This window comes from Microtus pennsylvanicus, chromosome 14 (genome assembly GCF_037038515.1).
Source record: "Microtus pennsylvanicus isolate mMicPen1 chromosome 14, mMicPen1.hap1, whole genome shotgun sequence".
NCBI classification, from domain to species: Eukaryota; Metazoa; Chordata; class Mammalia; order Rodentia; family Cricetidae; genus Microtus; species Microtus pennsylvanicus.
Window position 1 is genome coordinate 70,722,629 of NC_134592.1, and position 26,941 is coordinate 70,749,569.

The 26,941-nt window shown below is 43.1% G+C and overlaps 2 protein-coding genes across 2 annotated transcripts in view; one reads left to right on the forward strand and one right to left on the reverse strand.

Moving 5' to 3' along the window:
• Nucleotides 1-22,467, forward strand: part of Lrrc72 (leucine rich repeat containing 72) — a 41,025-nt gene extending 18,558 nt beyond the window's left edge. Inside the window, exons 4-9 of the mRNA XM_075948280.1 lie at nucleotides 8,003-8,084; nucleotides 9,130-9,240; nucleotides 16,588-16,677; nucleotides 17,992-18,144; nucleotides 21,357-21,384; nucleotides 22,302-22,467. Of these exons, the coding sequence (XP_075804395.1) occupies nucleotides 8,003-8,084; nucleotides 9,130-9,240; nucleotides 16,588-16,677; nucleotides 17,992-18,144; nucleotides 21,357-21,384; nucleotides 22,302-22,467 (630 nt within the window). The remainder of the gene's footprint in view (nucleotides 1-8,002; nucleotides 8,085-9,129; nucleotides 9,241-16,587; nucleotides 16,678-17,991; nucleotides 18,145-21,356; nucleotides 21,385-22,301) is intronic.
• Nucleotides 22,468-25,296: 2,829 nt separating this feature from the next.
• Ankmy2 (ankyrin repeat and MYND domain containing 2) overlaps nucleotides 25,297-26,941 on the reverse strand; it is a 51,158-nt gene continuing 49,513 nt past the window's right edge. Inside the window, exon 10 of the mRNA XM_075948155.1 lies at nucleotides 25,297-26,363. Coding sequence (XP_075804270.1) covers nucleotides 26,182-26,363 — 182 coding nt within the window. The 3' untranslated portion in view covers nucleotides 25,297-26,181. The remainder of the gene's footprint in view (nucleotides 26,364-26,941) is intronic.

The following is a 26,941-nucleotide window of genomic DNA, read 5'->3' on the forward strand; positions in this document are numbered from 1 at the left end:
GTCCTGAATTGTATTAAGTGGAGAAAGTGAGTAGAATATTAAAGCATACGTGCATTCATCAGTCTGTGCTCTTCACCACGGAGGTAATGTGACCGATTGTCTTAATTCCTCTGTACCTCAACTTCCCTGCTGGGATGGTTAAAATGAATTCTCTCTCCCGTAAGTTGGTATTCGTCAGGGCACATTATCACGCAGCAGGAACAAAGCTGTGGTGGCATGCACCGTCTTCATCTGCTGTACTAAACTTGACAATATTTCAATCCCAACATTTCCTGTCTTTAATTTGGAGAAGTTTTCTTAAGTATTTTCATTCCTTCCTCAACTATACACATTGTTCTCTTTCTGGAAAATACACATAAACACACATACACACACATGCAAACAGACGTATACACATAGTAAACACACACATACACACACATGCAAACAGACGTATACAGACACATAGTAAACACACACATACACACACATGCAAACAGACATATACAGACACATAGTAAACACACACATACACACACATGCAAACAGACGTATACAGACACATAGTAAACACACACATACACACACATGCAAACAGACATATACAGACACATAGTAAACACACACATACACACACATGCAAACAGACATATACAGACACATAGTAAACACACACATACACACACATGCAAACAGACGTATACAGACACATAGTAAACACACACATACACACACATGCAAACAGACATATACAGACACATAGTAAACACACACATACACACACATGCAAACAGACATATACAGACACATAGTAAACACACACACACACATATGACACACACACACACACCTAACTGCTGAACGTAGGTCAGCGTTCTTGTAGTTTCCTCTCAGGTTCCTAATTTTAGTCTCCACGCTTTGTTGTGCATCCTGCAGCCCTTCGTCTTTCTTTCCCACGCTCCCACCATGTTCTGAAAGGCTACTTTCAAACTCTGAATCTTCAAGTGCTCTTTTTATCTAAATGTTTGTTTTCTTGTTCATATTTTTGTTCTTAAGAACAAGGTCTCATGTAGCATGATGGAGGTGGGTCTTATATCTTATCTGTTGCTTTCATTGGTTAACTAATAAAGAAAACTGCTTGGCCTGATAGGACAGAAAATTAGGTAGGCAGAGTAGACAGAACAGAATGCTGGGAGAAAGAAGCCGAGTCAGGCAGTCGCCATGATTCTCCCACTCCAGACAGACGCAGGTTAAGATCTTTCTGGTAAGCCAGCTCGTGGTGCTACACAGAATATTAGAAATGGGTTAGATCAATATGTAAGAGCTAGCCAATAAGAGGTTAAAACTAATTGGCCCGGCAGTGTTTAAAAGAATACAGTTTCCATGTAATTATTTCGGGGCATAAGCTAGCCATACAGAGCTGGGTGGGAACGCAGCCCGCTGCTCCGGGAGCCCTCCCCGCCCCTATAACAACAGTAGCACAAACCACCATTACATTATGCAATTTTAAGTGGTGCTGGTCTTTAAAAAAACTTAGTGTCTTGTACATACATGTAAGGCAAATGTTCTACTCACTGAACTACATACCCAGCCCCTAAGTGTTTATTTTTTACATGTAATCCAGTAAAATTATACATTTGTATAATGTTTTATGTAAAATGCAAATCTTCTTTATTACCCTTACATAATTACTATATGTTTTAACATTTTAATTTGTTTTCTATAGATTCATTTTAGTTTTATGTGTGTATGTATATGCATCCATGTGTGCAGGTGTAGGCTGAGACCAGTAGAGATGGAGTTACAGGCAGTTGTGAGCTGTCAGATATGGGAGCTCATAACCTAACTCTAGTCCTCTGCAAGAGCAGTAAGGAATCTTAAGTCTGAGCTGTCTCTCCAGCCCAGATTTCTAACATTTTTATGAAGGTACTACTAATGCACAAACAACTGCATACACTTGGAATGTACAACTCAAAAACTTTGAGCAAATACACACATCTATGAAACCAAGTACCTCACTCAAGATTCCAAAAGCTCCTGTGGGTTGTGCTTGCTTGTTTGGGAGGAAAGAATACTTAACATGAGATTTACAACCTTGGCAATATTAAAATTACACTGTCATATTGGTAGCTACAAGTACCGTATTTCCTAACAGAGTTCTGGAATTTACTTCCGGCTCTAACTTATGCAGACTGATCAGTGACATTCCTATTTCCCTTCCCGTAGGCCACAATCACCCATTTTTACTTTCTGCTTCTAGGAGACCGGCTATTTTAGAAACTTCATGAGTAAAATTTTACTGCCTCCATCCTTCAGGAGTCTTCTTTCGCTTAGCATGGTCTCTTCCACGTTCAGACATGCCACAATGGAGGATTTCTGCATATTTAAAGACTAATGTTTCATTTTATGTAAACTACTGATTGTCTGTAATCCCTTTCCCTGTTGTTTTTCACCCCAGGCTATTTTGAATCCAGCAGCAGTGAATGTGGGGGTGCGGGATAAGTCTTTGGGACCCTGATTTCATCCTTTTGGATACACACAGAAGTGAGGTCACTGATCAGACTGCAGGAACGCCCTCCATTGCCGTTACACTTCCGACATTCCCAACACGGTGTAGCACAGATCCAGCTCTTCCATGTCCTTGACACCATTGGTCAGCTTTTATATAGATTTGTCCTAAAAAGGTGTGAGGTAATTAAAATGTTTATTTTGTTACATTTTGATTTAGTTGTTTGGGGGTAGAGATGGCACACCTGTACCATGGTACATGTGGAGGTCAGAGGATACCTTGCAAGAGTTGGAAAAAAAAAAAAAGAGTTGGGTCTCTCCTTCCACTGTGTCAGGCTTGGCAGCAAGTGCCTTAATCCTCAGGGCATCTTAGTCTTATGGAGATACCATTTTATGATTTTTTTTTTGTTTTAAAGGCAAAAATCCCCTCTAATATCTTCAAGCATGGTAATGATGGTGGAGTTGCTGGGCTATTGTTAATAATATATTTTAATTTAGTTTAATTTAATTTAAAACTATATTTTAAATATAGTTTAATCATGAGATGTTTTTTGTTGTTGTTGTTTTTGTTTGTTTTTTGTTTTGTGTGTGTGTGTGTGTTTTTGTTTTTCAAGACAGGGTTTATCTATAGCTTTGAAGCCTGTCCTGCTACCAGCTCTTGTAGACCAGGCTGGCCTTCATCTCACAGAGATCTTCCTGCCTCTGCCTCCCGAGTGTTGGGATTAAAGGCATGAGCTATGAGAGAAATTTTTCATATGTACCTGTTATCCATGTTTATGGTCCATTTTTCATAAATGTGTGGCCAGGTCATTTGCTCAATTTTCTCCATCAAATACCTACTACATGTGTTTGTATTAACGAGACTCTGGTCCAGCTGTGCACGCTGTTAGGTAAATTGCGTCTTTTTTTCAGCTCCAGGACCAGGCAAGAACAGAGTAATCTGCTATCTATAAACTTGAAGGATGATAGTTCTGGGTTAGGCTGATTTCTCAAGAGACAGCTGAGACGGCGGAGCTGGTCTGCAGTGAATCTGTCTATGCAGAGGAGGGTTGAGGAGGCACTAGGCGTGGTGGCCGCCTTGATGGCCTCAAACAGCTGGGCCCTGCCTATCGGTGACAAGGCAGCGCGCCTCTTCCATAGTCACGTGGTTATGCTCAGCCAATAGCTGTTCTCGTTCTTGGCGCCCACCACACCCACACCCCATCCTGGACATTCTGAGCTGCTGCCTCGGCACAACGCAGGGCAGTGGAGGAGAATCGAGGAAGAGCCAGAGCGAAGAGCGTGGTGACCCTTGCAGAGCTCCACTGGCCCCGGGACCCCAGAACCACTCTCCTTTACCCGCTTTCAATCCAGTTGTTTACCTGCTGTAGTTTTTCTTTGTTTCATTTTCCTTTTCTGGTTTCTAATATGTTTTACCTATTAATCTTTTTTCTTTCACTCTGTGGGCTGTTTCTTCAAGTTTTCTTATTTCTTTGGTTATCTATTTCTCAGCCTATTACTTGTGCTTAGAGGATTACACCAAAAATTCATTGCCGGACCATTCAATGTATGTGGCTTTTTCTGTGTTTTCTTGTAGTCTTTCTCTTATAACTTCAGATCTTCTAAGTCTTTAGTTTATTATGAGATAATATCTTGCATACAGTTTGAGATGAGGGATCCAGTCTCATTCTTCCACATGTGAGCAACCAGTTTTTCCAAAAACATTTGCACATACAAAAGTTTTGTCTGTGTATGTTCTTGGTACCATCTCAATAATCATCTGGGAAGCTGGGGAGAGGGCTCAGCAGTTAGGAGCAGAGGCTTCTCTTCCAGAGGGCCAGAGTCAGATTTGCAACACCCACATGGTGGCTCACAGCCATCTATAACTTCAGGTCTAGGGGATCTGATGGTCTTTTGGACTCTAGGGCATTGTATGCAGGTGGTACACAGGCATACACGCAAGCAGAAATCCATACACATAAAATAAAAATTAATTTTAAAATATCAATTGACATAAATGTGTGTGCCTGTTTCTGGGGTGCCTTTATTGTTTAGAGTTTCTCATTTTATGTTGGTGGCAGTTGCCTGCTGTGCTATTTTAAAATCAGGGAGTAGAATGGGCCCAGCTTTATTGTGTTTGTTCAAGGAATTTTGGTTATTTGGGACCTTTTGTGGGTACATGTGAATTTAAGGCTATTTTTCTCTCTTTTTAAAAAGTGTCATTGGGAAATTGATAGAAATTGCAGTGCTCTGGGTGGCATGGCTAATTCTAAGTCATGGACAAGGGATGCCTTTCTACTTATTTGTGCTTTCTACAGTTTCCAGTAAAAAGGTTATTTTGCCTCTCTGATTAAACTAACATATAAATATTTTCATTGTTATAACTACTAAGGGTACTATTATTTTCTTAATCTCCCTCTGGGACTTAACAATAACTTCGTATTGTTACCTAGATGTTGGTTTTCATCCCATTTTCCTGTAGTTCTGGGGGTTGCCAGGCAAATATTCTACTGCTAAACCACATCCCCAGCCTTCTTAGCATCTAGAAGCATAACTAAGCGTGTGTGCTTATTTTGTGTCCTATAACTTTATTTAAATCCATTGATCGGTTGTAATAGGCATTATAAATGCTTTATCAGTATGTATTAACTATACATAATTCTGGTTTCCAATATGAAACCTGTGCACATGTCCATACTAGACCATTTTAGCAATGTTTTGCTAGGGGTGGTCTTCTACATTTACAATCCTGTCATCAGCATCTAAGGATGACTTCATTCCTGCCTCTCCTAGGAAGAGGCCCTTTTAGTCTAGGGCTTTTATTAGTGTGTAGGAAGGGGTAAGAGCATGGGGTCGTTTATTCTTGCCAACGAGCTTTGAGCTTTTCACATCTGGAGCTGTTGCGAGTTCATCAAAGACATAACGTATTGAGGTCCATCCCTCCCAATCTGATCTACTAAGAGTTTTGATTGCGTGTATGATTTTGAGATTACTTGACAAGAGTCTTGTGATCTTGTTTTACAATCACACATCATTCTTGAAGCCAAACTCTACATTGTTAAACACGCATACACATTTAGACATTTCAGGAGGTGATGGCTAAAATGTAAGAACTAAATTAATTTATAGAATATGTCTCATGACTCAGCCTAATTTTCAAATGAATGACTCATAGGTCATTTATACAGAGGTACCCCCGAGTTAAAGAGCTTGACACTTGCCAGTGTTTGGCTGTGGCATCAGTCAAGTTAAGATTTGAATCTTGACTTTGCTAATTACGTTCTCTGTACCTTCAGAAAGTTGTTCAATTTTTCTGAGCTTTAGTTTCTTCCTAAGTAGATGGTAGAAAAAATAAGTAACATAAAATAAACAATATGATCCTTTCTTGAGGATCACACTAGGAAATATCTGTAAAAACATATAGCTTAATGCCTCACCTGTAATAAACAATGAGTGTCCTCTTTTGAAAGATCTTTTATTTCATGTGCACGTTTGTGTTTGAGTGCGTGTGCATACACCACATGTGTATAAACTTACAAATATCTGAAGAGGGCATCAGGTGAGCCACTGCGTAGGTGCTGGGGACCAAACCCAGATCCTCTGCAAGAGCACTTAGTGCTCTTAACTGCTGTGGACCTGTCTCTCCAGCCCCATATTCTATTTCTTTCATCTCCATGCCCCTAAGTCATCAGCCCTCAACTCTAAGCTGTTTACTTCCCCACTTGAGATCTTTGACGTTGTTTTAAAGAGGTTTTATTATCACATTGCTAAGTGTGTGCTATTGGTATCTACTAGTTATGGCTAGGAATGCTACTGTGTGGACTTCTGTGCCCAGGTGGTCCCATGCAAGAACAAGCCGAGAATTATCTGCTCTGAATGAGTAGCAAAGATGTAGCACCCTGGCTCTAGAACCACTGTTCCAGAGCGTTCTTCCTTCGTTTTCCATTTGTAGTGGTCTTCCTTTTCCCCAGGGGCTTGCAAAAGTACTGTTGGTGAGAGGCTGCTTGTTCATTTCCCAGCTGCCCAGACTCCTGAGATAGTCTCACATGGAGCAGTAAAGCAAATGCTCTTCAATTTAATTATCTGCCACTCTTAGAAGGTGTCTTCCCCTGTCCTGTGCTCTACTGTGTCTCAGCATATTCAAATGAGATTATAGAGGTGGGGCCAGCGAGGTGGCTCAGAGGGCAACCTGAGCTCAATCCCCAGGAGCCACACTGGAAGGAGAGGAGCAGCTTCTGCAAGTTGTCCTCTCGCTGCCACACCTGCACTCATGTGCACGGAAATAAAGCCTGGGAGGAAACAACCAAGAACAAAGGAAGGGAAGGAGGAGGCCCACGCTGTGCCCGGTGCCCAACCCTCCTTAGCAGAGCTGCGTCCTTTATGTAGGTCACGAGGCCTTTGCTTCTGTGGGTGCAAAGGATATTGGAACAGCAAAAGAGATGTGCCCTAGAGCAGTGCAAGAGAAAAATTTTGCATTAGAACATTACTAACAAGCTCTGGACCAGAGAGATGTCCAGAGAGACAGGAAAGATGTCCAGAATGCAAAAATAAAATAGATGGGGGATGCAGGAAAATCAGAGGATGATTTCAGAAAATCTCTAGAATTGTGTCAATGCACTATGGCATGGTTTGGTATGTTTTGCTGGCCTGGATCTGATTCTGACCTGTGATCAGAAATGCAATGTCCCGGGAAGAAAGGATGTGGAAGCCAAGAGAAACCATGGTCCCCACGGATAGAGATGTGGCTATGCTTTATCTTAGAGAGTCCTCGGCTCCTAGCAACAGATGAAGGGCTTGGTGTGTGGACGTCCAGTAACACCATCCAGGGAACAACTGGATAAACACTGTTAGGAAAAGAACCTTAAGCCAGGTGACAGAGGCTCTGAAGGCCAGTGATAGTTTGGCCCAGGCATGCTCAGAGAGCTCTGTAGTTAAGTTGCCTAAAAACATCTTTTCTTTCACACAGCTGATGTGGGAGTGTCATATATCAATCTGTTGATTTTATTGGCTAAGCAATAAAGAAACTGCTAGGCCCATTTGATATGCCCACCCTTAGGTGGGTGGAGTAAACAGAACAGAACACTGGGAGGAAGAGGAAGTGAGCTCAGACTCCGTTCGCAGCTCTCCTCTCCGGAGCAGACGCTTCAGAGAGACGCCATGCTCCCAGCTCCGACCCAGGATGGACTTAGGCTAGAATCTTCCCGGTAAGACCGGTGCTCACAGATTATTAGAGATGGGTTGATCGGGATGTGAGAATTAGCCTAGAAGAGGCTAGATAGGAATGGGCCAAAGCAGTGTTTAAAAGAATACAGTGTCCCTGTAATTATTTCGGGTAAAGCTAGCCGGGCAGGCGGCTGGGGTGTTGGGGAAGCAGCCCCACCGCCGCTCCTTATTACTACACACAGCCATGACCAAAAGGAGTTCAGGTACAACTTGGAGCCCAGTCCAAAAGGGCCACAGTAGTTGTGGTTGTTAAAAGCCACACTGATGGTGTCTTATGATTACAAATATAATATATATCGTTTTTTGTTTTCAGCTACATGGGATAGCATTTTTGACTAGAAACTATTGTCTGACAGAACTGTATCTAAACAACAATGCAATATTTGACATAGAAGGTATGTCTCAAAACTTTCTTGATTGAATAATTTTTAGCTAAATAACTTTTAACTGTAATGATTGCTAACAACATACAAAAATCTCTTATCATGTCTACTAAAATTATGTGATATCTATTTTAAATGATTTGCATTTAATTTTTAAAAATATGTTATACTGCTTTTTTAGTTCAAAATTACATGTCTTATTCAAAACATAAGAGGAGTGTTTTTATAGTAGTACCATTCTACTGCACAGTAGGATACAAACTAGCTGCTGAGGAACCTAAGTATAGCAACACTTAGGAGTAAGAATAAATAAAAAAAGTATACATTGTCTTAAAATATTTTATTGACTGGGATTTTATCAGTCAAGTTCCTGTACAATTTCAAGCCAGGTATACAAGTGTATGACAGGCCATGATCAGGAGACATGGTGGGTTACTGGAGCAAGCCCTTGGCTACGAAATAATCATGAAACCAGAGTGTTAAACATTTTAACCCTCCCATGATAATCCCCTATACTGGTAAGGAAGAAACTATTCCAATTTAAGCATACTTTGATTATCACACAGATTCATCCCACTTTCATTTATGTTACAAATGATTTTAAATGTACCATTCAGGAGAACAAAAATGAAATGAATATATGGTTTCCCATTCTACACCCAGCTAAGCAATTTGAAAAGAGTGCATTGAATGGATGAGAAATTATTCTTTGATTTGCATTATAATTTGAAGTAACGCTGGCTTACATGTATAGGTACACACATTGCAAAAACAAAGAGAACAAGTATAACTCAAACATAATATTCAAACCATCAAAATCATTGCCACAGAAAAATGGCTGACACAGCAGCAGTAGCAAGAAATGACGCAACAGCCCATATCCCAGTCAGGTGTTGTTATTGTACGCTTAATCATAACTCAGGATATCATTGATAGGCATTCGCTTTTTTATCAGCTGCAATGTATTCTCTTGCTTAGTTATAACATCTAATTACTATGAAGAGATTCTTATATTTGTCAGTAAAAAAAAATCATCTAAAAACCTTTTGTTTTTTAGGCCTGCATAACCTGCCTTCCTTGCATGTTCTCCTGTTGCACCACAACGGGCTAACAAACACTGAGGCTATGGTGAAGGAGCTGAAGGGAATGCAGAACCTAAAGACCCTAAGTACGCAGTTCTCTACGTCCTTAAGTCAAGGCAGCGATAGCACACGATGCTGGGTTTCCTTTCCGAAGGCCAGTCGAGAGAAGCAGGCTTGCTGTTGGACGGCTTAACCCATTCTCTAGAGTATGACTAGATTTTGCTCTTCTTTTAACACATGAGCAACAGATAGACAATAATCATTAGTAGAACGGTAGGGTTGTGAAAGATGACACGACCAAAGTAGCAGACAGCAATGTGTGTCCAAGCCTACTTGCGGTTTGATCTCAGAAGTCAGCAGCACCATTCTCATTATAGGAGCTGTCTCTAATGGGCACATCTGCACAGGCAGAGGCTACAGACGTTTGTGTCTCAGGGCTGAGAGATGAGGGAATTTGGGGTGACGGGTAAAACAGAAGGGGTATGGTGTTTCTCTGGGCTGAGAAATGATTTAAGATTGATTGTGCCGACAAGTGGTTCAGATCGGTGCGTTACTGACTGTGCGTGAATTGCGTGTATTGAGCAGGTGAATATGTGTGGCCTGAGGTCTATTGAATAACGTAAATTAACAAAACAAATCATTGCTGCTTTCACGTACTTGAGAAACAGCCTTTGTTTACATCTGTTGAGTGGTGCCCAGCCAGACACTGACTGCTGAAGTGGAACAGATCAAAACTGATCGGTGAAGCTCACCTCTCAATGTGCTAATAGTCTTGCTATAGTAAACATGCACACAGCTACAAGACAAGGCAGATGATGCCGGGTGTACAGGTGGAAAGCCTTGTGACCGATGAAGTTTGCAGACCTGGGCTTGGAGACCTTTGCTTGTCAAGACACAGGCGTGTTCTCTTCCTCATCTTTCAGAATTGTATAACCTAGTGTTGACCGTGATGGCTCTGATTAAGGCATAGCGGAACTAAAGTTTCCGTAGCCTTTTACTGTTATCAGAAAACTCTCATGTGCTGAAAAAGACATGACTCAGGGACCTAAAGTAGACTTTTAAAAATGCAAATAGTGAAAAGTTAAAAAAGACACAAGAGTGCTTGGCGAGTCAGGAATTACTCTAGAGGTGTGCTGAGATCACCTACCATTAGGATTTTTCCCAAACTCTGGTATTCCATCATTCTTGGATTGGTCTGCCTATTTATCTAACCCTCCGTGTCAAGCAAATGTTTCCACAATTAAAGGTGTATGCTAGGCCCAGATCTCTCATTATCATTGTTTTTCTATAAAGTAGGCTCTTAGCTATCACCCAGAATCTCTTCCCACACTGAGCTGATTCTCCAAAGCAATTCTTAAGAAAAACTTCTTGTTGTTGATGCTACTTTGAGACAAGAAAACCAAATTATTGTATGTGTAGGATATAAATAAAATAAAGAAGATGCTTAGAGTCTAGAAATTCTTCTAAGCGGTAAATGGATTCCATAGAATCTCTGCTTCAAACAATAATCGCATAGTAATATTTCTGATGCCCTTCCTGTTAAGAAACTGTTTCCTTACAATACTATTTCAATTTCACAGAAATTCTGTGATGAGGTTGGAATTATTCCCTCCTCTGTGGTGAAGATACAAGGCTCAGAGATTTACCAAATTACTAGTGTAGAAAGACATCCATGCCTTGTTTTATTAATCATTTATTGATTCATTCATTCAATGTTTATAATTTATTTATCTGATGTGTAGGGAATCATTCATTCGCCATCTGATTCTGCATTTACTAACAGATCCCAAAGTTGAAGAAAAACCTGATCAGGACTTCAGTTGGGTTTACAATTATATAGCTTGTAGACAAGGTTCTTCAAGGAGCTATTTGCACAATTTGCTGCATGTAAAATTAATCACTTAAGTAAGGCTGTGCTATAAAACAACATCCAGAGGACAGTATGTACCGCTGGCCTTCATAGGAAACAGGGCTATGCATTGAACCAAGATGCTTGGTTCAGAGCTGAATAAACCTAAAATTGAACCCAGGTCCTGGTGTCAAGGGTACAACTGTGCGCACATGTCAGGCTTGAGTTAGGGATGAAATACCCACATTCTTTAGAGGCCGGTCTGATAATAAAACATCCTGTCAAGACAGTTAAAACCACCTCTACAAAACCCTGATGACATCATTTGGGTTACAGTCACATGTCCCGCCTGAGGAACCTGCCATGGGTCATTTCCTTGGGCTGACTGGAAATGCTTGGTAGCTTGTGGTCCCATGCCCTATTCTGCTTGCAGACAGTCCGTGAGGAAATGGTGAACACTCAGCAGACAGCTAACATCTGTGTTCTGATGTCCTCACAGTAGCTTCTCAGTAGCCCTGTTGCCATCTTAGAATAGACTCAGCTCATTAAAACGAGAAAACTATGCATTTCAAATGTTGCAATTTTCTTCTTTTCAAGTAAGAAAACCATGTAAAAATGTAAAGTGTTTCTACTTCAATCATAAGTTCTTCCGAGGGTGAGAAAACAGCCTGGGGATAAGGTTTCAACCCATTTCAACACTGCACCCTCCTCTGGCATTTATGAGAAAAATTGCCAACAATTGCCCAGGAGACGGAGGGCTGGGAGCTTCAGGGAGGCCTGCAGCCAGAAGCAGAGTGTGAGGTCTGGTGCCTGGAATTCCTGTCTTCCAGGCCAGGCAGGGCCCCACCTCCACTCTGCAGGAGGTCTACCTTTCCACGCCCTCCCTGTGAAGTTCCGTCTTTCCCTTCTGCCCTCCAAACTCTGCAAAAGGGAATCCTCATGTGTCAGTCCACTGTACCAGGAACGAGTCTTCTCCCCTTTGTCAGCCTGCTCTTTCATGAAACACAGTGACCAAAAGCAAGCTGGGAAGGAAAGGCTTTGGCTTACACTTCACATCACAGTCCATCACTGAAGCAAGTCAGGATAGGAACTCAAACAGGGCAGGAGCCTGGAGGCCGGAGTTGGTACAGAGGCCATGGAGGGGTGTTGCTTGCTGGCTTGTTCCACGTGGCTTGCTCAGCCTGCCTTCTTAGAGAACCCAGGACCACCAGCCCAGGAATGGCCCACACACAATGGTCTAGGACCTCTCCCATCAATCACTAATTAAGAAAATGCTCTACAGGCTTGTCTACATCCTGATCTGATGGACGTATTTTTCTCAATTGAGGTTTCCTGCTTTCAGATAGTGCTAGCTGGTGTCAGGTTGTCATAAAACTAACCAGCACACAGCAGTAAATGCAAAATATCAATAAGACTCTTAACCCATTGCCTTGTTCCTACTCTTTGCTCTTCTCTCTCAGATTCTCTACATTCTGCTAATGTAGGCAGAGGCTACTTGTTCATTCCCAGTCGCCCAGACCCTAAATAACCACACAGAAACTATATTAATTACAACACTGCTGGGCCTATAGTTCAGGATTCTTATTAACTAACTCTTACATCTTGAGTTAACACATTTCTATTATTTTGTATGTTACCATGAGGTTTGTGGTTTACTGGTAAGGTTCCCAGGGTGTCTGTCTCCTTTGGTGGCTACATGGCGTCTCTCTGACTCTGCCAGCTCTCTCTACTCTCTCTATCTCTTTCAGTCTGGCTATATTCTGCCCTGCTGTAGGCCAACACAGCTTCTTTTATTAACCAATAGTAGTAGAACATATTCAAAGCATACATAGGGGAAGCACACATCACACTAAATCCACTTGGCAACTTGCATTTCGTAATAGGCTTGACCTTCCTAATGGAGTTTCAGATACAACACACATCTTGTTGGAGGGGCTCTGTGTCTGCACAGCTCCTACCCTCAGCATTCTCTTCTCAGCTGTTGATGAAGGATGCTGGACCTCAAGGCCTCTTCCTCTGAGTCTGTCTGCAATGCCCTTGAGGGTGGTGGACAACCTCTTTCCAACAAGACAGTCTACGAAGCAAACAGCACTCCTAGGTTGTCCCCAGCTGCTTGCGTGAGGAAGGGGATGTTATGTTCTCCCCCTTCCCATCTCTGCTCTATCCCAGTTTCCCTGTTGAAGCTTGCCTTTCTTAGTGTGTGGAGTGGTAGCTCACAAATTTGGTTAGAAGCAGATAGCGCTACCAAGAGAGATGGAGATCCAGCTTTGTGTGACCTCAAAACCTAGCTGTCTGATCGTAGTTAGCAAGCTGAGCTTCCTTCTGTGGTGTGCTGTTCTGAACGAGTTTTTAATTCCCACGCATGGCTCTGCTCATCTATTAAAATAGATATGCTGTTTCTTTGTTGATTACATCAGCTTTTTCCCCCTTGGAAAAAAGGGGTCTCGCGTGTAGCCTAGGTTGATATCTAACTCCAAAAGTAGCTAAGGATGACCTTGAACTTGTGATTGCCCCTGGGCACCCAGCTAGAAGCCCAGTTCACATTATTATTATTATTATTATTATTATTATTATTATTATTATTATTAAAGTGTTCTAAGAATGTTTGGATCTTTGGGCTGGAGAGATGGCTCAGCTGTTAAAGGCCAAGGCTCACAACCAAAATGACAAGACTATTTGGATCTGTTTCCATGATGGCTTTTAAGTTCTGCTTTAGAAGTTGTTGGGTTTTTTTGTTTTCTTTAAATCAATGGGAGCCAATTATTTAGATGACTCTGTCACTCAGTGTCTTCCTGTCATCTTTCATTAAGGATCTCCGCACGTGTGACTCATCTAACTCAAGTTGGTGCAGCAAGGTGGCGGAGACATTTTGATATATTAGTGGGTAAATGTAAATTGCTTAGACTCCGTCTTCCAAATTAAGATAAGCAAGACGGTGCTGGCGCCACTGAGGTGTGCTTCGTAAGTAGCCTAGAGGGAAAGGTGGATTAAATAGTATTAACCTATTGAAAGCGAAAGTGTAAGCAATTTCGCTTCATAGCCGCTGCAGGAATGTGCCCGCCCATACATCACACACGGCCTTCAGAACACTTAGACACAGGAAACTGATTTCATATCTCAGAAACTTAATTTATGGTAATTTCAGGGCCAGTCATCTAAAATGCATAAATCCAGAATATTTAATACATACTAGCGTAGATGTGGGAGGTGGGGATGAAGGGAACTAAAAGCAAGATTGCTTCCTTCTAAAATGCGAGAGCTAGAAAAAAAACGAAGAATAACGGTGAAATGTCTTCTGAATTATTTGTTTTGTTTTTGACCTGTTTTTCTCAGGAAATGTCCTCAGAGGCTAGGGTGACTGTTAGGTTTGCCACCTTTCTGCCCAGGGGGTTTCTGTCTTAAGAGGATGAACAGGGAGCACATGCTTTGCTGTCAAGGCTGGGGCTTTATTTAGATGCAGTTAGAAGCAGCTCAGTCAAGCGCTCCTCTCACAAGCACGGGAGGACTTGCGTCCTTTCCCTAGCAACCATGGAAACTGTGCCCAGTGGTGGTCCATGCTTGTGATTCCAGCACTGGGGAGCAGAGAAGGAGGAGCCCTGAGACCCCAGTCAGGCTAGTTGGTGGTCTCTGTGCGCCTTTCCACATCCGTCCTTTCAGATCAACTTCACGCAGGTCCGCTTTACATTCCTTTAAGAGCAAACTTTAAGCCAGTTTTCCTGTCTTTTCCCTCACTTCTCCCAATACTTACCTGTTTGTTTGGCCACTCACTCGTCTTCCCATATCTTCCCTTGTTCATTTAACATGTATCCTTCATGTGGCAGGTCTCTGCCATGGCTTACTTCAGCTCCCTTTAGAGCTCGTGTAAAGATTTGACTAGCCAGAAAAACTTGTGTTGATACAACACACATATCAACGTCTTTTATTGACAGAGAATACAGCCGGGTATTGTTTAGCTTCAATTTTTAGTGCATTTGTTGTTTTTCAAACGTGCCTCTCCGGTCTTCTTTACGTTGCAAACTATACATCCTAAATGTTAATCATCTCTTATGGGCTCTGATGTTTGATGCAGTCGTCCATTTGTTAAAGTCCTCCGTGTCTTATGAATAGTCTAAGAGCAGTGCTCTTAAGTTTGGCAAGGGAGTAAGGGAGCCACGTCTTGTTGAGGGACGCGGCTGTGTGGAAGCGGGAGCTCTTTGCTCTACTGCCATCTAGTGGTCCCCTGCTTTAGGTGTTCTTCAGAAGCAGTCTGCAGATGCCACAGTGGAAGATACAAAAACTTCATTTCACAATGTGTCTAAATAGTCTCATTTAATATTATGGAAGGATTAACAAATGAAATATGTCACCAGAAAATAAAACACTCAAATTTTCTAGTTGAAGCATTTTTTAAAAGTCCCGCCGTGTTGATTCTTTAGGGATGATTACATCAGAAGCACCAGGATCTTCTGAGCTGTTTCCACTGCTGCTTTCTCTCCAGCACCTGTTCCCACCACCTCCCCCTCCCCAACACTGCCCAGGACCTGTTCCCACCACCTTTTCCTTCCCAGCACTATGCAGGACCTATTCTCACCTCCTCTTCCTCCCCAGCACTGTATAGGACAAGTTCCCACCAACTCTTCCTCCCCAGCACTATCCAGGACCTGTTCCCACCACCTTTTCCTTCCCAGCACTGTATAGGACAAGTTCCCACCAACTCTTCCTCCCCAGCACTGTATAGGACAAGTTCCCACCAACTCTTCCTCCAACTACTGTCCAGGACCTGTTCCCACCACCTCTCCCTCCCCAGCACTATCCAGGACCTATTCTCACCACCTCTTCCTCCCCAGCACTGTATAGGACAAGTTCCCACCAACTCTTCCTCCCCAGCACTGTATAGGACAAGTTCCCACCACCTCTTCCTCCCCAGCACTATCCAGGACCTGTTCCCACCACCTCTTCTTCCCACCAATGTCCAGGATCTGTTCCCACCACCGCTCCCTCCCCACCCCTGTGCTGCAGAATCAGGTTCATTGCCCATCCCTTAGCCCCACAAGTACTGTGAACAGAAGCAAGATGATACGAGCAGCCACTTCTGTGCAGCTCTGCTCACTGAGGTCTCCCGGTGCTGCTGGTCTGTGCATCCCAGAGCACAGCAACAGTGAGGGTTTAGGGAGAAGCCTGTTGGCCAGTGTACTGTGTCACTGCCCATCTCTGCCCAGCCCCCACCCAGTACTCCCTAGACCAGTACAATTCCGAGTGGCATTTTATGAAAAGCAGCCTCAAGACTTACATGGAGCTAGCATCGAGTTCTTCTTTGTCAAACTTACCTATGGACAATCCAAGTTTCCTCTTTTGTGCCAGGTCTGAGCCAAGCTAGCACTATGTCTGATGGGCAGTGTCAATCAGAAAACTGAACAAATGAAAACAACCAAGAGGGAAACGGACAGGGCTCTAAGGAACCACATGATGAGACTGTGGGCTGCACAACAGGTCTTTCAAGGACGATCCTTGTCCCGTCCACAAGCCTTGCCTCTTCTGTCTTAGTAGGTGGTAACAAAGAACCATTGTGAAGTCTGACCTCTTATTTTGGATTCTTCCTTTGCAGCTCTGTACCAAAACCCTTTATCCCAGTATAACCTCTACCGTCTGACTATCATCTACCACCTTCCGGCAGTGGAGCTGCTCGACTGGAAGCGTAAGAATACTTCTTTCCCAAAGAAACAGAGTCTGTCTTGTGAATTCGCGCTTTAGAGGATGCAGGACACCTGGACAGTTTGTCCTCATGAAAGCAAACCACCAACCAATTGTGAATGGGAGCTGTTCTGTCATTCGCTATGACATGCCAGTTCTCAGGACTTTGCCCTAGCTCAGGAAGTCTGCTTAACCTGTTGCCTAGTGGGCGGACAAGTCTCTCCTTTAGCTCAACCTTCAGACATCAGCATAATGGCTGCCAAATTGGGTTTTGGTTTGTTTATTATTTTGTATGGATATGTGTTTGGCTGCATATGTGTCTCTGCACCACATTCATGCCTTATGCCGACAAAGGCCAGAAGATGTTGAATGCCCTCCTACTAGAGTTACAGATGGTTATGGCCGCCATGTGGGTGCTGGGAACGGAACTTGGGCCTCTGGAAGAGAAGCCGGTGCTCTTAACCACTAAGCCATCTCTCCAGCTCTTGATGCCAAAGTCTTTGCCTCCTGACACTGGTTTTATAATCTCGAAAATGATTTATAGCAAATTTCTTGAGGCCTAAATTCTAAAAATGATCTGTGAAATTCTGTAAGTTTGTATTATTAAACGGGGACTTCTTCCATGTATCTATTCCTGTAAACTAGTATATTTGGTTTGTAGAAGCCATATATTCACAAACCATGCTCAGGAATTCCATTGTGCACTGTTGGGCCCTAAATTCACCCCAAGTATCATATGGTCTATTCCTCACCCCACTACCTTTCTAAGTCCACAGAAGATCCTTCATGAGTCGTTACTGTGTGAAGTTTTTCCATGAGGACATATCTAGACCCGACTGCCTCCTTTCCAACAGTGTGAGGGGACAGGGTGCTCCCTGCTGCCACGTCAGCCACGTCAGCCACATGCTGATACGTGCTGGAGTCCCAGAAGTGTGTTAGACCATGATTGAGCTCCACCCTGTGACAGGAGGACTTCTCCTGAATGCTCATGAGATTATAGGCATGCCTTTGAAATCCCTTCATGAAATCTGGTTCAACAAGATGATCATACATAAGCAGCATATATTTCTGCGTGTGTGTGTGCTCCAAGGTGGCCACACTTGTATGTGCCAGCGCGTGCGCGTGTATGTGAAAGTCAGAAGTTGACACTGGCTGTCTCCTTTGCTGCCCCTCCTCCGTGTGTACTGAGGCAGGGTCTCTCCTGCACCACAGCTCACTGATTTGGCTACTCAGGCAGCCTCGCTGCTCAGTTTTCTTTGGTAATCACTCTGTATGCCTGTGTTAATTCTACAAACCGTCTTTTTTTTGTCTTTCTCAGAAGTTACAGAGAAGGAGAGAAGATCCAAGATCACCATTTTTGACCATAAAAAGGCTCATATCATTCAATCAATAGCATTCGGAGGAAAAGTGGATGTTTCTTGGAACCCCAAATCAACAATACAGCAAAAGCAAGGGTCAAAACTCCCTTCAGGTACTGTGTAAGAACAAAAAGGAGATTAAAAGTTAGGGAGCTTCAGGAACACTTGATTGTCATAATAACTGCAACTTACCTTGCTTACAGTGAAGTAGCTTCTAATTAATCTCCAGTATTACATTATAACCCCATACTTTCCCTGTTGATGCGACAAATAGCCCAATTTTCGTCTTCACCCCTCCGTGCTACCTGAGGTAGCATGGAGAAAGTGAGGGTACCAGGAAGCCGCTCTCCAGGATCCAGTGCAGTAAAGAGGACCAAAGATAAGCATGGTGAAAGTGGGGGTACCAGGAAGCCGCTCTCCAGGATCCAGTGCGGTAAAGAGGACCAAAGATAAGCTGTCAGTGTTACTACCAACAGTGAAGGGTAGACATGTTTTATGATATCGGAAAAATATTAAGGCAAAATGAAGATCATTTGTAATTTTACCAACCAGAAATTAGCACTCTTCATGCCTTAGTTATACTCACATCCAAAGTGTCCCATAGAACTATTATAAATAATTTCAGTTATGTTTTCTTAGTCAACACTTACTTTAGGTAACAGACATCCAAACAGAGATTTACTTTTCTCACATAGCGAAGGGCACAGGGACTAGGTAGAGAGAGTTACTGTAAAGCTCTGGAAGAAACACTGACAGACTTATCCACACAAAAGTAAAAGCTATGATGCTGCCTAGAGTCAAAATTAAAGTTGGAGAAAGCATTGCGACATATCACAGGTGGGAATTAATCCTCACAATCCCTAGCGGCTTTCACAATTCCATTTTGCCCCAGCAGGAGGGCTAAGGATGATGCCAGTGGCTCAGTGCTTGCCAGGCATGCCCGAAGTTGGTTTGCTCTCCAGCACCAAAAGAGACACAAAACAAAGCAAAAGCAAAAATGCCCTGCAGGGCAGGACCCAGGTATCAGGATACCGAGACAGGAGGATCCCGTGTTCCGAGTCAGCCTGGGCTACAGAATAAGATCCTGTGAAAAATGAATGAATAACCACAACAAAACACACAACAGGCTGGGGAGATGGATCAGTGCTGGGCAAACAGGAGGATGTGAGTTAGGATGCCCAGGACCAGCGGGAAGCCCTTAGTGACAGCACGGAAGGGAATAAGGAAGCGTGGAGACGGTCAGAGCCCCAAGGCTTGCTGCCCAGCCAGTCAAGCTCAAACAGTGGGTTTCAGTTCCCATGAGAAACCTTGTCTTGAACATGGGTGGAGAGAGATGGAGGAGCCTGAAGTGTGACTCTGTCTCCATCAGCATGCATGCAAGGCAAGTGTAGCTACGTGCACACATATGTCATCTCCACTGCACACACACAGTCCTAACACACACACACACACCATTAAAGCCAAGTAAAACAAAACTCCAGTAGATAAAACAACAAATGACATACACAAGTCATTTGTAGAAAGAAAGAAATGGCTACAGTGAGTATCGTCATCACTATGGCCAAAGATGTGCAAACCAAAGCAGTAGGAACCCTTTCCTCCAACATGGAGGGGAAAAATCTTTAAAGGAAAAAGAAGTCTCTGGAGAATGAAAGCCCAGTACATGTACTTCACAAAACCATGAACTAGGTGAGCTGGCTCCCAGAGAAGACTGCAGGACCTGTCAGCGTTTGGCAGAGAAAGCAATCTGCAAACTCTCCTACATGAGTCTATAAACACACAGGAGAGAAAAACAAGAGGCTTTTCTTTGTGCCGCCTTTTTATAACAGTAAATGCAGAAGAACTCGCTGATGGCTCTTCACAGGGGAATTGTACATTACCGCACACTCACACAACACAAACTACCCCACTACAGGCTTGTGTCCTGATATAGTCGTAGTATTTAAAAACATAAAGCTATGGATCGGGCAGCAGTGGCGCACATCTTTATTCCCAGCACTCAGAAGGCAGAGGCAGGTGCATCTCTGTGAGCTCGAGGCCAGCCTGGTCTACTGAGCACGGTCCAGGACAGCCAGTGATACACAGAGGATCCCTGTCTTGAAAGCCCAGAATGAACAAACAAACAAACTGAAGTTATAACGTGGAATGATAGGAGACCTGTGGTGTGTGTGTGTGTGTGTGTGTGTGGTGTGCACATAACTGCAAGGCTCCGCACACCTGTGAACACACGTGTAGACACTAGGATAACGGGTATCTTCCTCAATTGCTCTATGGTCTCACTGAATGGGAAGATCACTCTTAGACCTTTGTGGCTTTGCTGGTCAGAGGGAGAGATGAGGAGATCTGGGTCAAAGAGTCCCGACTGTTTGTGATGACCAAATTCTGATCACCTAATGTAACTGTGGCTAACTATCTGCTAGAAAGGGGGGAACCTAAACATACTCACCATCTACATACCCAAAAAGAAAATGGTACTTGTGTGAGATGCCCAACGTGAACAGTAACTGCCGTTTCACATTGCGTGTGTGTGCTCGTGCACACCCAAACATCTTGTAGCACACCACAAATGTGTATAATTGCTAATTTTCAATTATATCTCAATAGCACTGTGGGGAGAGAGAGGAAAAGGGTCTGAGGAGACAAAAGGCCAGGAGACTTGGGCGGCCCCTTGTGAAAGGCACGGTGCCACGCAAGCTCTTGGCTGTGTCCTCTCTTGAGGACTGGCAAGAACGTACGTGGAAGGCTTTAGTGCCCCGACAGGTGCGGGAAAGTTCTGTCTTTGGCGTGGTACCAGGCCTTCTAGAGAGGAGTAAACAAGGCCCTGGTAGACTGGGAGGTACCCCAAGAGCTCCAGGCTTGAGGTCTGGCCCTTCAGCGCTAAAGCTTTGGAACATAGAGTCTTGTGATCTTGGATTTGTTCTTTCTTTGAAGTTCATGCCAAGAGTCCAAATGGCTGAGATGGCCCTAAATACTTGTCCTGAGTATTCTCTTACAGAAGCTCGTACTCATCAGAAGAAAAAGGGGGTTCTTTCTTTCCGTCTATGAACCTTGTTTACAAAAGATTCTAACTGGACTCTATTGGCAGCTAAGCTGATTCAGAATATTATTTTCAGGGTTCTGAGATTAGCCTTATATTAAAGACTGCCCCAAAGCCTAAAGCAAAATGCCTTACCTAAGGGAAAAGTTCAACTTCATACTAGTTATATATTTTGTTATATTTTAGATATTTTTGTCAGTTTACTTGAAAAGACATCTAACAGTGTCTCATTACTTTTGAGTGCTGACCAAATGTTTGAAAAATACTAATTTAGAATTTTATTTTTAGATTTTGCATTTGGGGATAATGTGGACAAGTAAGTACTACTTTTAAAAAAAAATTTTATGTTTGCTTTTATTGTCAGACTGTTTCATAATTGTCTCGTTTCTAAATTATCCCTATCTTCTAACATCGATTCCAGTAGGTGGGGAAATGGTTGTTTTTCTTTGACAGGTGAGTTCCAGCTATGTGTTCAATCTGACATGTGCAGGCTTTTAATGTGATCATTATAAATTCAAGTGAGTAGGTGATTATATGTATAAAATTTTAAAATTTGTTGAGAACTATTAGCTATTGCAAATGAGGAACTTGGATTGTTTGCTTTGCCTCTAAATATGCTCAGTAAGAGCAATTATCATATAGATTAACATTTTACATTCACTAGAATTTGCATTTCCTAAAGCAAATAGTTCATTAATTCTGCAGAGGACATTTCAAATTCATGAATACTAATAGATCTAAAACTCATTACCTTTCTATGTAGGACTGGCTTTTTGGGGGGAGGGTTCTATGTTCAAAAAAGTTCTCATCATCTACAAAATATGTGGGGAAGTAACTTCAAAAGAAAATGTTTACAATATTAATATGCATGATACCAAAAAACATTTCCAGGTTGCTATTTGACAGTTTTCCCACTATGAAAACATGGTTATGTGAGACTTTTATAATAGATCCTGAAATATATATCCGAACACTCCACTTTAAAAATGAACCATGTGCACAATAAAAATTGTGCCACTTGGCCTAAAAGTCAAGGAAGTAAAGTCCATGATGTTGGTGGGGACATAGGCAATTATTCATTTAAATAACAACTTCAGGGCTTTAGGTGTGCTCCAGACAAAGTACTTCTGTAAGATGCCTAGGGCCCTGGATGCCACCCTCAATACACACAGTCACACACAGAATCATGCTGGTCAGACCTACTTACTCTTGATCTAATTGCTACCTTTGTAGGACTGTATTTGATGACCCAGAAGACGCTGTGTTTGTAAGATCCATGAAGAGGTCTTTGATGGCCATCACTTCCATGAACTGGGACACGGTTCCCACACGAGAGGAAGAGTATGGAGAAATGAAAAAGATGGACTCAGCCAAGATGATGATACTATCCCTGAGATAACTTTCCAAACTCCTCATGCTGCCTGCTCGGCAGAATGTTAAAACATCCATGACTTAGAGCAATACTCACCTAATGTTTATAAATAGAGCCATCAGTGATGGGAAAATGATTCCTGCACTATAGACTTCTTATTGTAAATGTTTACTCATGAATAAAGAAAACTCTTAGTGTAAAGCTCAACACAGAGTCTCTAAGACAGTCAAGGTCATGCAACTGGCACTATTGATCAAGCAATAAAACATTACCAACTCTCTAAAAGCCCCTTCTTTGTGTTAGCAGGTGCTGTATACCCTTCCGCACAAACCACCATCCTGACCTCTAAGGAGTGAGTTTCATGGTGAAACTTGATTGTGCAATCAAGAGCGAGCCATATACATGCAATCACAAAGAATGAACATGTCGGGTGTGGCTTCTGGCACTTGCTGTTCTGAGGCAGCTCTGTTGCTGCCATAGCGATGGCTCTGCAGTCTTCACTGCCGTCCAGCAGTCCACCACGTGACCACACCACAGTTCAGTTATCCGTGCAGTCTGCACATCTCTGGAACACTGGCCAGTTCTGGGTGTGGGGCTAATGATTGTTGGCTTGGCCTCACCAGAAGTCCAATGCTAGGGAATAAAGAAACTCGATGGCCTTTACCAATTGCCTGGTGCCAAGTGACAAAAATTAACACTTCATCTCAAGCCCATTGCTGTCTTCTGTGACTTAAGAGCTCTGTCAGCTTTTAAAATGTGGTGACATTTCTCCTAACCCTGCTCAACCTCAGAGAATACGGACACATGGAAATATGGACTGAACTCACAGAGGGGAAGACATGACCGCTATGATAATGAACCTGTTCTTGTCCCATGTTCCTGGCCTGAGTCTGAACATTCAGGTGTGGTTCTGATGAAAAGGTCGGCTAGGACCAGGAGAAGAAACCATTTGAGCAGTGACAGTCCTTGGTGTCGTGGCAGGAACGGTTGTTTGGTATTCGGCATCAGTGTGTTCTCTCCCTCTTTCCCTGATCACTGACTTTGGGGGAGTCCCTGTGTTAGGACACCCAGTCTTCTGGAGAAGCTCATGTGCCTTGACCCTCCAAGAAAAGGCTCACAGTACTTTCCACAGGCTCTTTAGCAAGGTCACGGGGACACAGCAGAGACCCAGTACTGCTCTTCAAACAGTTCTGGGTATTCTATTGTGCCGTCCTCACACTGAAGACCTAAGGAACTGACAGAAGCTGCTCATCAGGAGCTGGGTCCCAGCCAAACCTCCAAGTAACAATATAGGCAGTATGTGGGGGGTGGGGGGGGGGTGTATGTGAAGAATCCATTTCGGTGAAAATAGTGCAGTCAGGACTGGGCTTAAGGAGACCTGTAAGTGGTATACGCAGTATTTTAAAAATTACTCTAGCAAGTGATGGACAAGATATTGCAATCTCTAGATTAAGCACTGAAAGATAGGATAAAATAAAAAGGTCTATACCTGCAACAGAATGTAAGGTGTATTCCTTTGTAAGGATAGACTATGTGGTATAACTGTATTAAAAATGCATCACATAAACCCTTGTAACAGTGACAGAAAAGAAGGGTAAATTCACTTTAGTTCTTAAACTGACAAATTGAAGCATGCCTCACTTGGTTGAAGAAAAAGGTTTGGTTTTTTTTTTCATATGTGCACTGGTCCTGTAGTGTTTAGAAGGCCTTGTTTCCTTGCCAGTAGCTGGGCAGAGGAAAGCTAGGCAGGGCTGATGGGCACAGAGCAAGAGAGCCAGCCAGTCAGCCAGGGACCAGCCAGCCAACTACAGAGGAAGCAGGACGGATGGTATACAGGTGAGGTCAATGAGTCTCAGGACAGCACTTAGATTAATAGAAATGGGTTGATTTAAGTTTAAGAAAAATTGGCTAGAAATAAGTCAACGCTAAGGCTGAGCATTCATAATTAATAATAAGTCTCCATATCTTTATTTGGGAGCTGGTTGGTGACCCAGAGAAAATGCCTACTACAGGTTTTTCTGATGCTGACTGAGCAGGGCACTGATCGGTGAGGACAGCAGAATGCCATTAGGAGTCATTTTATTATTAAGTTCCTTCAGTAGAACAGTAGCATTTGGCTTTATCCTAGGTCCCTTAGTTAGAAGAAACTAACTCCTAGGGAAGCAACTATCCTTAGCTAGACCTGTCTCATCATATGGCCCAGCCTTTAGCCACAACTGTCTTTTATACCAGGGATTTTTGGGGTGGGTACTCTGAGTGTTTCCGTGTTGTAGGCCTCTTCATCCCTTAATTCTGGGATACATGAAGCAAAAAAGAACACCCAGAGAGCTCACCAAGTGTCAGTGCATGGATTCCAGGGTTCTTAGGCAGGTTGCCAGGGCCTAGCATGGTGTGCGGCTGACAGCCCCCTTAGGAAGGGATGAGGAAGATGGTGTGAGCATGCATTCCAAATCATTATAATGCTCAGAGCGCTGTAACCTACAGAGGGCCCTCGATGGTGTGTTCGCTCACAACCTGAAGCGTTTATCACTGCACAGACGAGGCGTGTTGATGCATGGCTTCGTTTTGCAAGGGAAGCTTGTTACAACTGACAAGCTTAAACAGGATAGTTAACTTTCTAACAGAGTTTACTCACATGGAGTCATCCCTGAACAATGATCGTAGCATGTGGAAGGACAAGTGTGCTGGGCTGGAATTAAAATGGGAGGGAGATTAGAATCAACGGGATGCAGGAATCTGACCAGCTGAGTGAGGGAAGAACCAGCTGTTTTACACTACATAACCTTGATGTCATTCCTTCAGATTTGCTAGTTTCTCTAACATTCGGCCCCTTGGCACAAATTCTGAAACAAGAGGAAGCGTGTATGTGGGTAGATTTATTTTAAACCAACAGGAAACTGAAAGGGAGCACCTTCATCAGACACGACACTCCAGCCTTGCTTACATGCCACATACATTAAAATACACAACAGGACACCTTTAAAATGACAGCTATACGTCCCAGTCTGTGGGTGGGATGAGGCTCATGGGAGTTGACAGGAAGATAAAGGTTGGCCTTTTGGATAAGAGTGTGGTTTTACAGGAAGCACGTGTACAGTGACTACCCAGTGCTAACACACCCTTCTGAATGCTCAAATCCTATAGAGATTATTGCTGCAGAGAACATGGGGTTCAGAGCGCTCTTGGTATTTTCTATCTGAAATACAGCAGGCTGCATTACGGTGAAGCTCTTTGAACAGAGTGTTCCTCATTACAGCTCTGTGCGTCCAACTTCAGGACAATAAAATCTACTCAGATACACTTCATTTACAGGTAAGTTTTGCTGTTTCTGACAGCCCACTTCTGTGCCCGTGATTTCTCTCCCCCTAAACATCACTTTACTTTCACATCATCCCTGGTTTTTTTTAACTTGTTTTCTAGAACCCAGATTTCTCCTTTAAGGGGATTTGTTTTCCTTTGCAAACAATCACTGGGGAGCTAGAAGAGGAATGGACATGGTTTTTTTTTGTGTGTGTGTATTTTAAAAGAAAGTAATTTCCGTAGAAATGCCTGTTCATCTATAGAACAGAAATGAGCATGAATTCAAAGGTGGGAGGCAGCTGTGCTTGAAAGCCTCTATTCTAGGGATGCGTAGTCCTGGCACTGAGCCGTGCAGCATCACAGCCAATGAAGACACATTCATATGAGTTCTGCAGGAATCTGCTGGGATGAAGACAGCCCACTGGCCACTGTGGACTGCGCTTACTCCTCCGACAGCTGGGGCCCTGCAGGAGCATCCTGTGCGTGGGCCAGCCCAGCTTCTTCTCCGGGTTCTCTCGCTCCTTCCACAGAATCGTCAGGAGTGGAATTTTCCTGGGAGATGCCCGCTTCAGCCTCTGGCTGATCTTCAGTAACATGGTTAGAGTTGGCATCGAGCTTTCCCTCTAAGAAAATGAAAAATGTATATTGTTGCTATTGTGTGCCAGACAGTCTGGTGATGTTACAGTATTAATCACAGTCTCTACACGGGACGGACGTCACTCACTTTATTCAAATTGTCACTATTGTCCCTTCAGTAGTGACCCTGAGAAGAGGGGTGGGGTACTTACTCCAAGCTTCACAGAAGCCTGAGGCTCTAAGGCCAGAACTCTGCACTGGAATTGTTTGGGGCTGACAAAATCTGCATTTAATTAACTTGATGTCCTTGAGAAGGTAACAGACTTAGCTAATTTTTATATTTATGGTTGTGAGCCTAGCCTTTAACGGCTGAGCCATCTCTCCAGCCCTTAGCTAATTTTTATTGATAAAAGCCTACCCATCTTCTGGAGTAAAAATGTTTAGTCTGCTAAATTGTAGTGCACGCCTTTAATCCCAGCAGAGAGAGGTGGATCTCTGTGAGTTCAAGGCCAAACTGATTGGACAGAGCAAGTTCCACAACAGCCCACAGTTACACAGAAAAATCCTGTCTCGAAAAATTAACAAAAAAAAAGTTTGATCTACAGCAAAGAAGGCAAAATAGGAA